This window comes from Doryrhamphus excisus, linkage group LG2, assembly GCF_037039965.1.
Source record: "Doryrhamphus excisus strain RoL-2023G ecotype Guam linkage group LG2, RoL_Dexc_Guam_v1.1, whole genome shotgun sequence".
Lineage (NCBI taxonomy): Eukaryota > Metazoa > Chordata > Actinopteri > Syngnathiformes > Syngnathidae > Doryrhamphus > Doryrhamphus excisus.
This window is the reverse complement of record NC_136358.1, coordinates 1132887-1147803: the sequence shown is the minus strand read 5'-3', so window position 1 is coordinate 1147803 and position 14917 is coordinate 1132887. Positions and strand designations below refer to the sequence as shown.

Genomic DNA, 14917 nt, shown 5'->3' with positions numbered 1-14917 from the left:
ATGGGCAAATCTTTCTTTTTACATTAAGGCAACTGATGAACTGTTGAATAAAATTGACGTTTGTGTGTTCCGCACCGTCCACCGCGGCCTTGCGGGCGCCATTTAGATGCCCATCACAATTTTCACCGGCGCCTGGCCACAGTTTATGGTGTGGCACCGGCTTTAATTGAAGCTGTTCGTCAGCTTTGACTTTTTGTTTTCCAGTTACTTACTCGCTTTTGCAGCAGATATATATCTACTTGACGGACAAAAATATCAGGACAACAGGCCAGGATGCCTTTTCCACACTCATATTATTGTTAAGATGTGGTTTCATTTAGGATTGATGTAAGTAATGATAATTGTTTAGTTTATGATTAAAACAATTAACACGACGTTCATCATGTTTACCCTTTACACATTTCAACATGTCCAAAAAAGACTAGAAACACAATTGCCAAGGGCGGACTGGGACATTTTGACTCCCTGCGTTACGAGCCTCCTCTTGTTTACTTTTTAAAAAATGAACTCGGCCAGGGTTGGGATCGAACAGGGGCCTCCTACCTTGCCGCACGTACCCTGAGACCAATAGAGACTAATAGACAGGAGGGTGAGTGAATTGTACCGTTTTATTCTCTAATTGGAAACAGAGCCTTGGACTGACTTGACGCTGCATGCACGTGTCACGGCAGCCATGTGCATATAAGACCCCCCCTTGCCCCCCCACCCCGTGGATGGTGGTGGGTCCTGACACACAGCACTTGCTCTGCGTGTACAGGGAGGGGCGGTTCAGACTGTGTGAACTCACCGGTTGGGTTGTGTTATGTCTGCAGCGTCATGTTGCCCGATTTAGTTACCGTACTTGGGCGAGTGAATAATAATAATACATTTTTAAAATTGAGTCTCAATTGAGACTCAATTGAGGTCCAATTGAGTAAGGTAATCTGATGCATGTTCAAATGAAATAAAACCATTAAAAAAAAAATTATTAAAAAAATTAAATACAAACTCAATATATTATGGAAAGCAGGAAGTGAACAAATGTAACAATTACTGATTGTAAAAGTACCAGATGGAGGGGTAGGATTTAATAAGCTTTGCTTCTTCCTACTCCTTTTGGACATGTGGAACTGGGAACTGATTATGGGATGCACTCAAATGTAATCTGATGCCTGTTCAAATGAAATCAAACCATTACCATTACCATAAAAACGTCCGTCAATGGGCCCATTATTGATCGGCACATCGGTAAAACAGTCGGTACTCCTGATGCCCAGTCCGCCCCTGTCAATTATTTTTGTTCGCTTGAAGTGTGTAACACGTTATAGTAAACTTAATACTATTGGTATCTAGGTTATTCAGTAAATACATATAACTAAATACCATTGTTTTCAGTGTATAAGATCTACAGTGTTTAAACTGCACCTACTAAATTTTGAGAGAAAAAAAACAGATTTGGACATACAGTATATAAGACGCATGGGATTGTAAGCCAAACATGACCTAAGACACAAATACAGTAAAGTCTCGTTATATCGATATTCTCGGGAGTCGGAAAAAATACCGATATAACCGGACTATCCATATATCCGATCCTGCGCCAAACTGCATTAAAAGTGGGCGGATCTTTGATATGGCATGTAATTTTCTCCTTGAGTTCATGGATTGCGTATCTAGCATGCTTTTGTACTACAATAAATTTTGTACTACAGTAAATAAAAATAAACTTACGCTGTAGTGATTACCGGTTACCGGGACATAATTCACCCCGGAACTATCGATAGGGAAGGTGTTGCCACCCGGAGGGGTAGGCGCGAGGGACGGGTGTTTTCCGCTGTGTGTGCTGCACTCTGGTGGTGGAAGTGTGAAAAATAAAGTTGACTGGAAGCAGCCGTTCGCCGTGTTCTTTTTTGGTATTGAAATCCTTAAGCAAAGATTGATTTAAGCTGCTTTTGTATCGATATAAGCAGACCAAATTGGCTGGCGGGAGATGAAAAGGGCATCGTAGTAACCGGATTATCATAATAACCGGGTATCGTACTAACGGAGCTAATTATATCATAAAAGACTAAAAAATTTGCCGGGAAATGAAAATAGTATCGTAATAAGTAGTAATTCGTTTTAACCGATATCGATATAACGAGACTTTACTGTATCTACAAAGTGTGTAAGTTTGTCTTAGAGACTGAGTACATGAACCGACTGTATGAGAATGAAGTTGCAATGTTACAAAGAGAATACAATTGGAATGGGAAGCAATGAAGTTGTAACACTACAAAAATAAGACCATCCAATTGTCAACAACATTAACCGTTTTTCTGAGAGAACATTCAAGTAATATCAACATATAATTCATAGTATTTGGAGTAGGTTCTGTAATGCACTGTGGATTTTTGTTCCCACTTCAGTCTGTCCCTGACACTCCTTCTTAGAGGTTAACAGTTTTAGTTGAAGTATAATGATCAATATTTATATTGTGATTAATAGACTGACCTTCAGCAAATTGATCTCAGCTCTCTTGAGATCTCACTTTTCCTGAATAGTTTATCTGTCTGATTTTCGATGGGCTCCGCTGTGCTTTGTCCGGCATGCCGATGTCGCTTCTTGCCTTGTTCCTCCGCACCAGCTCTGTCCCCTCTCATTTCCTCGCCTCAAACAAACACAAAAGCCACCCCCGACCCTCCCAACCATCCACCTCCCCATTGACCCGCTTCCCCCCCGACAGGCCCTTCAATAAAGCAATCTAATCCATCTCGCAAATGGCCCTGAGATTTCTCTGTGGAACGTCGTCAAAAAAAATGTGAAATCTGATAAACAGAGCAGGCGATCGGCGGGTCGACCGGGGTCACGCCGTGTAATTATCTGCCACTCCTTCGGGTCAGCCTCGGCGCAAATTGGTGTTTGAAGGTTGAATTGCTACAATCACGTATATGAACACATCGCCTGAGCCCCCCCCCCTCCTTTTCCGCTGCTATAGTCTCTCATTTATCAACCCATGGTTTCTTTGTGGGTGCACTCAAACCATGCAAGAGAACTCCAAGCCGCTGATTATTCTGATTCCATCACTGTAAGACTCTAATAGTCATTGGTCTGCCATTAAGGGCAAAGCTTTAATGATAGGCCACGGAATAGACGCACCCAGCAATTATAACCTTTGTTATTTGTCACTACCGTTCAAGTTGACAGCGATGCATGTGTAGTGGAACACGTTTAAGTCGACAAGCTTGTCAAGTCCTGTCCCAAGTCAACGTCGCCATGCAGGTGCATGGTTGACTATTTTTGTCGAGAAAATTTCAGACCCAAAGGGGTCATGACTTCAACGACAAACGCAACACAACTACTAGTCAACGTCTAGTCAGCCACTCTGAGGGATGTCGACTTAAACGGGTTCCACCGTATCACCATGAAGGCCTCTCTGTTTTTTTTCTCTCCCACTCTTTGGCTCCGTGCATGACTTTGAAACACTGTGATGCTAAAGTGAATGACCGTCCCCTGTCTGCGGTCCATCAGTGAAAATATAGAATCCTACATCAGACCTGATTCCTGGTGTCTGCGCCCAATGCGGCCTTACTCTGTTAAAGCCAACATAAATCCACCATTGTGACCTTCCCGATAGCTCGACCTGTTATTCTCCAGGCCTGAGAGAGGAAGCAGGGAAAGAAGCGGCTTCCGAAAAGAGGTGTCGGGAATAAGGAAGGAGATATGAGCCTCCATCCGGCAAGCAGTTAGCCACAGATCAGCCGTGGGGGACAGCTAATCGATGAAGCTGTCGTCCGGCCTCATCATCTAGCCGGCGCTGGCCCAATTTCCCCCTGATGAGCTGGAGGCCACAGTCTTGGGGAGGCTGGAGGAAGGTTAGAGCGCAGAGGAGCAGGATGGGTGACAGTGCAGGAGAAGGTCAGTGCTGATAAGCAGGGGGAGGCTCCGCGTACTTGAGCCTTGGAAGGAGAGAATGACGCCAATTGGGTTCAGCGCAGCAAAGCTCTGCCACGGGTGCCTTGTATGTCATGAGTCAGGCTTGTTAGACAAGGGCCTAATAGGCAATAAGGGACAGAGTTGTCACTTTATGTATGATTGCTGTTGAGAACTAGGAGCCTGGCCAGGAAGACCACTGGGAAACACAATCACGCTTCCTTATCGTCATCTATTGGACGGGAAAATCACCGTGTGTAAAACACATGACATAAGAAAATACGTGACTTTGTCTACAAACTTTCATTTACCATGTAATGTGGATTTACTGCTTGGATTTAAGTAGTAATACTTGAAATTATCTAAAAAACTAACCTTAAGTTGTTTATTGCTCACTGATTTTAGGCCCAAAATATAAAATAAAACTATAAATAAATGCATTTGTGAACAATTGAACAACAGGCGACACGGCGGTCAAGTGGTTAGCGCACAGACCTCACAGCTAGGAGACCAGGGTTCAATTCCACCCTCGGCCATCTCTGTATGTTGTGAATTCATTCATTCATTTTCTACCGCTTATCCTCATGAGGGTCGCGGGGGTGCTGGAGCCTATCCCAGCTGTCTTGGGGCGAGAGGCGGGGTACACCCTGGATTGGTGGCCAATCAGCCAATCACACGGCGCGGCGGTCGAGTGGTTAGCGCGCAGACCTCACAGCTAGGAGACCAGGGTTCAATTCCACCCTCGGCCATCTCTGTGTGGTATGAATGTGAGTGTGAATGGTTGTTTGTCTATATGTGATTGGCTGGCCACCAGTCCAGGGTGTACCCTCCCTCTCGCCCCCCAAAACAGCTGGGATAGGCTCCAGCACCCCCCTCCGCGACCCTCGTGAGGATAAGCGGTAGAAAATGAATGAATGAATGAATATAACAGTATAAGACAATATCGCGATATCAACAAAATAATAAATACTTTGCATTTTTATTACATATAATTGTTCATAATAATCAAAATAAAGTCCATCTATGCCGCTTATCCTCACTAGGGTTGAAAATAATAAAGTCAGTGGTGGAAAATAACAAAATAGCATTTTTCAATCTATGCAGGTTAGGAGCTATAAAATAATGGCAAAACTGACATAACAGTAAATGTGACATCATTTTTCATTGTTTAAAGGTGACATTTATTTTTCCTCTCTGGAGATGCTTTGCTCAACCTTCACTTTCACTTTGAGGATGTAAATAAAGGGGGTTTAAAACAATACGCCAACCAGAACAGTACGACCTGGATAGACCAGAAATAGATGCCCATGTTCTAGAATCACAATACTAACACCAAGGTCATCTTGGGTGGGAAGGAACCAGCATCCAAAGCTGAAGGGATCGTTCCGGCACGGGCAGATACTGCATGCAGACGGAAGTAACAAGGTGAATTCCCAGACATGTACTCCCTGATGGGATGCTGCTTGGTTTTGGAAGGCAAGGCTTAGAGAAATGTGCATACGTTTAAGCATCACCTTCATATAAACTCAACGTTTGTGAACTTGTGCGAATGGGAACGCTAACTGCATGCGGCGCGTCTTAGACCATTTTCCTCTCTTTGACAATCTCACTGTTGCCTCATTTGAGTGGAAAGCGACTACTCTAGTTAACACGCGCCTCCGGGGCATATCGCTGGCATCTCAGTGCATCGTGTGGAAGCCATGTTTTTTTTTTTCCCTCTTCCTCCCTTACAACAAGAGGTCTCCAAAGACTCATTAGTCACACTCACCTCTCGGTAAAGAAAGGGAAGAAAGCAAAGGAAGAGATGAAGAAAGCGTCAGAGGACGATGACTGCATGCACAGTAATCATCTATATGACCACGGATCGTAATATGAATACAGCTGGGCATATAATTGTATTAATGATGTGATGAGACTCCTTTATACTAGCTCATTAGTAAGGTTGGGCGATATGGACCTTAGCATATACCATGATATTTTTGGAATGTGTCACGATATGACGATATACAATGTATAAAAAGCTACAGAACTTATATTATATAATGAAATACAGCTCATTTATTTATTGGCAACAAATTGGCTAACTTTTCTAAAGGGATGTCAGCCTCTACACATATTGCTACTAAATCTTCAACAAATTGCAATGCTTGTGTGTGTGATTAAGGAAGATGTAGTCACCCATGCAATTCCAGTTGCATACTGTATATAAGATATGTTTTTCTCTTGTTGACGCGGACATGGGGCAAACAGTGGTCTTATTCAGAAGTGTGTTCCATGTGTGTGGAGAATGTTCTCCCCGTGTTTGCATGGGTTTTCTCCGAGTACTACAAACTATTTATTTTTATGTGTGACACCAGGTCATAGTTTACAAAGCAAATTAGTGTAATAGCTAATGTTATTTTTTACAATATGACAAAGCCAATAAAAGTTATGGACCATAAATGGCCCCCCTAACCTTGAGTTTACCATGGACCCTAAACCCCTAATCCTAAACCTCATCCCTGTTCCAACACTTTGGAAAGGTTGATGCAGGAAAGTCATGCACTACTACCAATGGCTGCTGTGTGTATTTTGACATGTCTTAAAAACACACTTGGTTCTCATTTTACAGCATTTGACACCAACCCAAAAAATGTTACAGCGCATGTCTTATATGTGTACTGTTTCTGTGCATCGCTAGATGAAGTCTATGTACCACCAGTGGTACTCATATAAGAGTTTTCTAATAAAAAAACATTTATAGAAAAATGTCCGTTAATAACCAAGGCGGTGATGGGCACTAGTGTAATGTCCTCATCAAAACCGGTGCACAGATGTCACGTATGCTGTTGACATTCGGCCGAGCAGAAACAATTTGTCTGCGTGAAATAAGGGGCAAGGCAGAAAGGAAATAAGGGAGGAGAGGCGAAAAGGGGAGAAACAATTTCGTGACAGAAAAGCTCATTGCAGGAGTGGACAATGTAAAAGTACAATCAGAAAATAATAGCATTTGTAATTATGGACAAGTTGACATTCAGATAGTACACTGACTTTTAATGAGGAACATCAAATCCTTTGGCTTTCTGACCCCCCAACGCCACAAAAACCAAGACAACTGAAAAATACCAATCTCTTCACAATACTACTATTACTACTACTACTATCCTTAGTATAGTTATCAATATTCAGATTCCCTAACTTTACTTCTTTCCCAAAACACACTCTTTTCACCTTTTCTGGTCAATGTGTTAATTGGTCCCGCACGGATGGAACAAATCATGCGTTCAATCTGCCCTCCAGCCCTGAAATAAATGCCGTGTACCAAACAAGCTCCTCATTCAGGTTCCAGCTATGAGTTCTGTATTCATAGTCAAGTCCAACAGAGTCCACCCCCACTTCTGGTAAACACGGGCGGCAATGTTTGCTGACCTTGTCCTTCCTCAAGTGACATAAGTGACACTCAAGACGATAGTTGAGCGAGAGTTGCCTCTCGTTCAACATAATCTCCACTCACTGAATCTCCCACTGAAAAGGGAAAAATAACCACAGCTTATGGCCTTGTCCACACAGGAACACTCCTGGGTGTTGTTTTGTTTTGTTTTTTGGGCGGGTGAAAATAGTCACATCCACAAGGGAACATATTACTGGGTGAAGATTATGTAATCGTTGAGACACACCTATATTGGGTGCTGGGAACAGACACACTGACCAAAACAACAGAAGAAGTCCGTCGTCTTCCGATTGTCTGTCTCGCTAACCCATACGACAAAGAGGAATTACTTCTGTGGAGTGTAAGACTCCACGTCATTGTTTTCAGAAAGTAGCAGTTAGCTTGTCCATACAGCAATAATAAAACAAAGTTCTCCCACCCTGGAAGCTGTTTTCCGGGCACCTACCACGTTTACTCACACACCATATTCCATTCATTCATTCCATTTTTCCTCATGAGGGTCGCGGGGGTGCTGGAGCCTATCCCAGCTGTCTTCGGTCGAGATACACAAAACACGATACAAAAATGTTTGTTTCTACCTTTTTCTGTTCTTTACTAATCAGCAGTAGAACATCAGCATGTTTCAGAAGGAAAAGAAAAGGAAGAAAATCAGCTTTTTGTGAAGAGATCTATCCATCCATTTTCTACTGCTTATCCTCACGAGGGTCGCAGGGGTGCTGGAGCCTATCCCAGCTGTCTTCGGTCGAGATACACGAAACACGATACAAACAAAAATGTTTGTTTCTACCTTTTTCTGTTCTTTACTAATCAGCAGTAGAACATTTCCACGTTTCAGAAGGAAAAGAAAAGGAAGAAAATCAGCTTTTTGTGAAGAGATCTATCCATCCATTTTCTACTGCTTATCCTCACGAGGGTCACGGGGGTGCTGGAGCCTATCCCAGCTGTCTTCGGGGCGAGAGGCGGGGTACACCCTGGACTGGTGGTCAGCCAATCACAGGGCACATATAGACAAACAACCATTCACACTCACATTCATACCTATGGACAATTTGAAGTGGCTAATTAACGTAGCATGTTTTTGGAATGTGGGAGGAAACTGGAGTACCCGGAGAAAACCCACGAGGGAGAACGTGCTGCGTGGTTAGGTCTGCGTGCTAACCACTCGACCGCCGTGCCGCCCCACCATATTCCAGTCAATGGTGAAGTTATTTGGAATACAAGACGTGTTTGCATGCATTTGCATGCTAATACTCGCTTATCACTGTTGTGTCTGGAAGCAATTAACCGCAATAAACAAGAGACGACTGTTATTAAAAAAGGGATTGACACCCCCCAACAATGACCTTCTGGTCAGTTTTGGTGTTTTCCACAAAAAAGTCAGACTGTACTTTAGAATATTGTATTGCATTTCGTGTGAACGTACTAATTGATGCTGATTGACTGTCTCTCTTCTTGTGTTGGCTCAGGTTTTGTGTGGGAGACAAGTTTTTCCTGAAGAACAACATGATCCTGTGCCAGACGGACTACGAAGAGGGGCTAATGAAGGAGGGCTACGCTCCCCAGGTTCGCTGACCCTCGTCAGGACGGAAAGGGGGACGGAGACAGGAGCCTGATGGAAGACTGATGGAGAGCTTGCAATCACACAACAAAAAGCACTATCCAGCTCCTGTCCCCCACGTGTACATAATGAAGCCTTCCTTGGGTGGGGGGGTACTTGACTGTACAGAATAGCCATAGAGACTGCAGGATCGCAGGCTCCCGGAATCTGGCTCCGCATATGGAAGAAAATGATGTTTTGTTTGTTGGTGACTGACGAATGCTGCCGCTTTCCCTTTGGCAAACAAAACGCTGGCCTCAGAACAACCAAAAACAATTTGCCGGACGGATATTTATACGGCCATATGACACGGACTGCATAGTCCGGGGACTTGAATCTAGAACACGCAGAGGTGGAACTGTTTGGGAAAGACGCCTTTTTAACTGATGTTGGTGTATCAAATAATAATTAATTTAATGTGTGTGTGTGTTGAGTGTTTTTTTTTTATCATGCGGTCTCAGTTTGATCTTCGGAATCTGTCGCAAAATCTTTTTCTATGCTGATTTCTGTTTTTTAACACAAGACGATGAAACTGATGCAGCGGAACTCGTTTAAGTTGACATTTTATGTCGACCACCCAGTCCACCGTGGTGTTCTTATTGCTTAAAAAAAAAAAGTGCCCGCTTAAGTCGACATACATGGTCGACCATTTTTTGTTGACCCAAAGGGATCATTTCTATGTGAAATCAGTCATCAGTAACTTAACATCATCACCGCTGCCGTGTTCTAGCAAAAGCAGATTATAGTTTATGTCGACAACCGCTTATGTCGACATGCATCACCCCAGTTCCATCGTATAGAAATACTGTGCAAAAGTCTTACTGGTTTTTCAAAGCGGTGACTTTAACAAAACATTAAAAAAAAGTGCCCGAATAGAATTATGCAAAGAATTGAAGACCGCTTTCCGCAAAACTTGCTAAAGGTGGTGGAGCAACATTATGTTATGAAAATAACATTATTTAATTGGAACACACATAAGGCGGTCTACATTGTTGTCATTATAGCATTGCTAATAAAACTAATGGTGGCGTATGGATTTTGCAACACATTTAGCTAGCCATAAAAAAATTTAAAAACTTCATGGTCAAGACCAGGGGTTTTCAAAGTACGGGACTACTCATCAGAACATAAAACGGTTAGTTTTTTTTCCCCTCAAAAGACATAACTTAACATTTTAAATGTTAAGCTAGTAAATCATTCATTTACTACATTGCTTATCCTCACTAGTGTCGCCACTAAGCTGGAGCCTATCCCAGCTGTCTTCGAGCAAGAGGCAGGAGTACACCCTGGACTGGTGGCCAGCCAATCACAGGGCACATATAGACAAACAACCATTCACACTCACATTCATAACTATGGACAATTTGGAGTGGCTAATTAACCTAGCATGTTTTTGGAATGTGGGAGGAAACCGGAGTACTCGGAGAAAACCCACACACGCACGGGGAGAACATGCAAGTCCAGAGTGCCTCTCATCCAAAATCAGCTGGTATAGGCTCCAGCATACCCATGCAACCCTGTTGAGGATAAGCGGCATAGAAAGTGGATGGATGGAGTACAAGAACCATCCAGTCAGACTCGTCACTCAACCTTCGACAGGGGTCGGCAACCTTTGCAATTTTGCCTCCTTTTCCAGTAAAATAATAATTTTTAAAAAGTAGTCCGTGTGTTTTTTTGCTCAATGCCGTTGACGCCTGCGCTGAATTAATGTCATCAATTTAACTACTTTTTATGTTTGTTGCTTTTCTATTCATTTTCTGATACATTTACAGTTATACACAGTGTAATATTTGTGTTTTTTTCTGGACTAGGTGATTTCATTCCTTTTAAATACATGATCATGTACTTTTAGTAGTATTTGACGTCTTCAATTTGGGATGCAGCACACATTTTTTGAATGAGGAGTGTATTTATGAACTCTTCCTGTTGGTCGAAGTAGACAGGCTAGTTGTTGTAGCACATGTACAGGTGTATAAAATTATGTCGGGGGTGGGGGGGGTAGGGTGGTTTGTACATTATTTATTGGTTAAACGTGTGCAAAATTTTGCATTCTTTGAATACTTGAATGCAATTCATGATTGATGCGATATCGCTCACAGCTAACGCCTCGTCATCTGGATCATGCCTCTTCTTCCTCTGCAAACTGTCATCGATTCTCCGCGTCCAAATATCATTTGTAAAATGTGGGTGTACATAAAAGAATATTTCCTTTTGCTTGCTACTGTACAATTCTTTCTTTTTACGTGTCATCCAGCATGAGATGTTTATTTTTAGGACAACGCTTGTAAATACTGTAATTGTAATAATTTTAAGCACAAATGTAATACAGTTTTATTGTGTTACAGAGAGTTTGGTGTCTTTTTTAACCGTTAATTGGGAAAATTAATCAAATTCTTCCACTGCACAGAAAAGGGTGAAAACGTTGCTGGTGCTATTATTATTATACGACTACGCCACAAGGCGGCGCTATTATTCATTCATTCATTTTCTACGCTTATCCTAGACAAGGAGTCTATCCCAGCTGTCTTGTGGCAAGAGGCGAGGTACACCCTGGACAGGTGGCCAGCCAATCACAGGGCACATATAGACAAACAACCATTCACACTCACATTCATACCTATGGACAATTTGGAATTAGCCAATTAACCTAGCATGTTTTTGGAATGTGGGAGGAAACCGGAGTACCCGGAGAAAACCCACGCATACACGGGGAGAACATGCAAACTCCACACAGAGATGACAGAGGGTGGAGTCGAACCCTGGTCCTCCTTGCTGTGAGGTCTGCGCACTAACCACTCGACCACCGTGCCACCCTATGGACAATTTGGAGTGGCCAATTAACTTAATATGTTTTTGGAATGTGGGAGGAAACCGGAGTACCCGGAGAAAACAGGGACTGGTGGCCAGCCAATCACAGGGCACATATAGACAAACAACCATTCACACTCACATTCATACCTATGGAGTTAGCCAATTAACCTAGCATGTTTTCGGAATGTGGGAGGAAAACGGAATACCCGGAGAAAACCCACGCATGCACGGGGAGAACATGCAAACTCCACACAGAATTGAACCCTGGTGTCCTAGCTGTGAGGTCTGCGCGCTAACCACTCGTCCACTGTGCCGCCCTGCTATCTTATTGTGTTTTTTAAATTGTCATCGTTTGGCGGGTGCATTGTAGACACGTGTCAGCTCCGACCCCCCCCTGCATGCAAAACAGTCAGGCCACAAATCAGTTTGTGTGATAAAACGATGCGACAAGAGTATTCTATTTATCTCCTGGGCAACATACATGACAAATAGCGTGTGTACACGCCTGGTAATGGCGCACGTGGCCGTCACATCGCAATGCATCATTGCTGTCGCAAAAGACAACATAGCGCTAATGATGCCATGTTATCAGCAGTAGAATTGGAAGGGGGGGGGGGGGGGTAACATCTGACTCCGGAACAGCTGAAGCAAAATAACATGACACATGTCCGCCATTAGCGCGAATCCTCCCCCGTGGTTGCCGCACTTTCTTTTAATTTCACTTGGCTGTAATCTCCCGTCTAGTGGAGTTTTTTCATCTACTAAAGGACTTTCAACAGCTTGAGCCTAATCAAAGACGTTCTCTCTTTTTCCCCATGTCTCCGGATAAGGAAATTCAATTAGCTTAATTGGGCTCGATATTATCCTCTGTAATGTGATGGAAGCATCGCTTTCACCAAACTACACCGAAGCACCTCGCTAATTGGAGCAATAACTTTAATCCAAATGTTTTACCTCAACATTCCACATGATTCCAAATTGAAATCCAGGTAATTAGAAGAAATAACCCTGGCGAGGAGATCGCTCAACTCCGCCTTGAAGGCTGCTGATGGCAAAGTAGAAATGAAGCGTTTCTTTGCCTCATGTTCCATGCTTGACATGTACCGAAATAGACTTTTTTGTGTTTTAGAGATGCACAAAAAAGACAGATTTCCAAAATAGGTGACGCTCTCATTTAAACCGGGGAGCCCACAACCAAGAAACTTTGAGATTTTGTTAGCTTCCTTCCATCTGAGGAATACTGAAATGAGATTTTTATCTCCCCGAGCGGCAGAGACAACAAAGTGAGGGAATTATTGCACGGCAGATCACTCATATATCATAAGGCTGCAACATGCTCCGTTGGTTAGGGTAATAGTCAGGGAATCGGCTTTTTCTCATGGCTGGTTTGCATCTAATGCCGTGCCCTTGAGGTGGATACTTAACCTTAGCAGCTTCGGCAAACACGAGGCCTTCTCGGGGTGGACTCATACTGGGGCCGGGTTTCAATTTGCACACTTCCATGCTTACACTTGGGGTTGTGTCTCATATGGAATACTTTGATGTGTGTACTATGCACACTTTGGGAGTAAAGTTTGGCAGTGTAGTGATGTATCCAAGCTATTCCTGTTGTCCTTCACCACTTTGCGGTTTGAATTTGGCTCTGTCAAAACTCTGTCATGGTTTTTCAAAAATATATTAATAAATATTTCATGCATTTTACAGAATTGTGAGTGTCAGTGTCTGAAAAGTGTGTACCAAATTTGGGAGCAACTCATAGCAAAACATAGAGGGTGTAATGTAAATCAGATTTTTTTAGGGTGAAATTTTTGCGCGGCTGCACGGCGGTCGAGTGGTTAGCACGCAGAGTTTGCATGTTCTCCCCGTGCATGCGTAGGTTTTCTCCGGGTACTCCGGTTTCCTCCCACATTCCAAAAACATGCTAGGTTAATTGGCTAATTCCAAATTGTCCATAGGTATGAATGTATCCTATATCCATGTATCCTTGTATCTAGCAAACCAGGGCTCGACAATAACGATGTACCGATGGCCCGGGGCAAGTTCAAACAAAATTCGGGCGAGTACATCCAATCAGTGATATTCCCGTCGGGCACATAGTTTTTTTTAAAGCGGTTCTTGTTGGGTGTTGATAAAACACGGACTGCGTAATTCCGGTGGTAATTTGCAAACCAATCCTTGCAAATCTTGAAATGGACCAATCAGAATCACTTATTTAGACCGCGGTCCGCAGTCCACAGTCTGCGTTTTACCCACACCCGTTCTTGTTCGCGATCAACCAATCAGCGATCGTTTGACTACGAAAACATTCATTAGTTATATTAGCAAAAACAATGAAAACATGAAAACAAGACATGTTCTGTTCTATGGAAAAATGAATGAATGAATGTTACATTTGTGGTACCACGATGGTGAAATCCAATGAGCTCCCTGACTCCCGGACACAAGTCTGGGAAAGATCTCAAAAAACTCTACTGTGCAGAAAATAATTTGTGAAGAACAAGCAAAACAACTGAACATGCCCAGGTCAGATCAGACTGGACCAGCGAGTTCAGTTCAGAAGCAAACCGCAACAAACCTAAAGTATTCTAAAAACAAAAACTGAAAATATCATGACAGGACCTGCAAGGAGTCGATGTCAAAGTGAGTATGCATCCACCATCAGAAGAGACTACACAAGTTTTATTTTCTGTCAAACTGTCAAAAAAAAAAGAACAACTCTTGAAGGCAAGACAGGAGTTGTCCACAGAACATCTAGACAAATACCAGGACTTCTGGAACCGTTCAAAATGTGAATTATTTGGACAGTAATAGAGGAGAAATATGTTGTGAACTAAAGACTCGCATACCAACTGTGAAGGATGAAGCATACCATGGGGGGGTGGACATGTGTCTGACCAGAAGAGCCTGACCAGATCACCATCATAGAATCCACTAGAAATTCTTCATGGACATGGATCTTGTAACCTGACAATGACCCAAAACATTCAAATAAATAGAAGAAGGATTCGCTCGAAAGAAAGAAATTGACAAATCCCGACTGATAGCGGTCTGAAGGTGGTCTGAGATGGTAAGACTACATGAGTCCATGGTTTTTACATTATTATTACAGTACGCTCCTTTGGGTCTTCAAAACACATGCTAACCTCGCCCATTGGAAGAGAGCGTAGAAGAAAAAAATATGACACAGA

The 14917-nt window shown here is 42.9% G+C and overlaps 1 protein-coding gene across 2 annotated transcripts in view; it reads left to right on the top strand.

Moving 5' to 3' along the window:
- lmo3 (LIM domain only 3) overlaps positions 1 to 11260 on the top strand; it is a 51325-nt gene extending 40065 nt beyond the window's left edge. For both annotated transcript variants that reach the window (XM_058069029.2, XM_058069028.2), the window contains one exon: positions 8788 to 11260. In XM_058069029.2, coding sequence (XP_057925012.1) covers positions 8788 to 8893 — 106 coding nt within the window. In that variant the 3' untranslated portion in view covers positions 8894 to 11260. The remainder of the gene's footprint in view (positions 1 to 8787) is intronic.
- The last annotated feature ends 3657 nt before the right edge of the window (positions 11261 to 14917 follow it).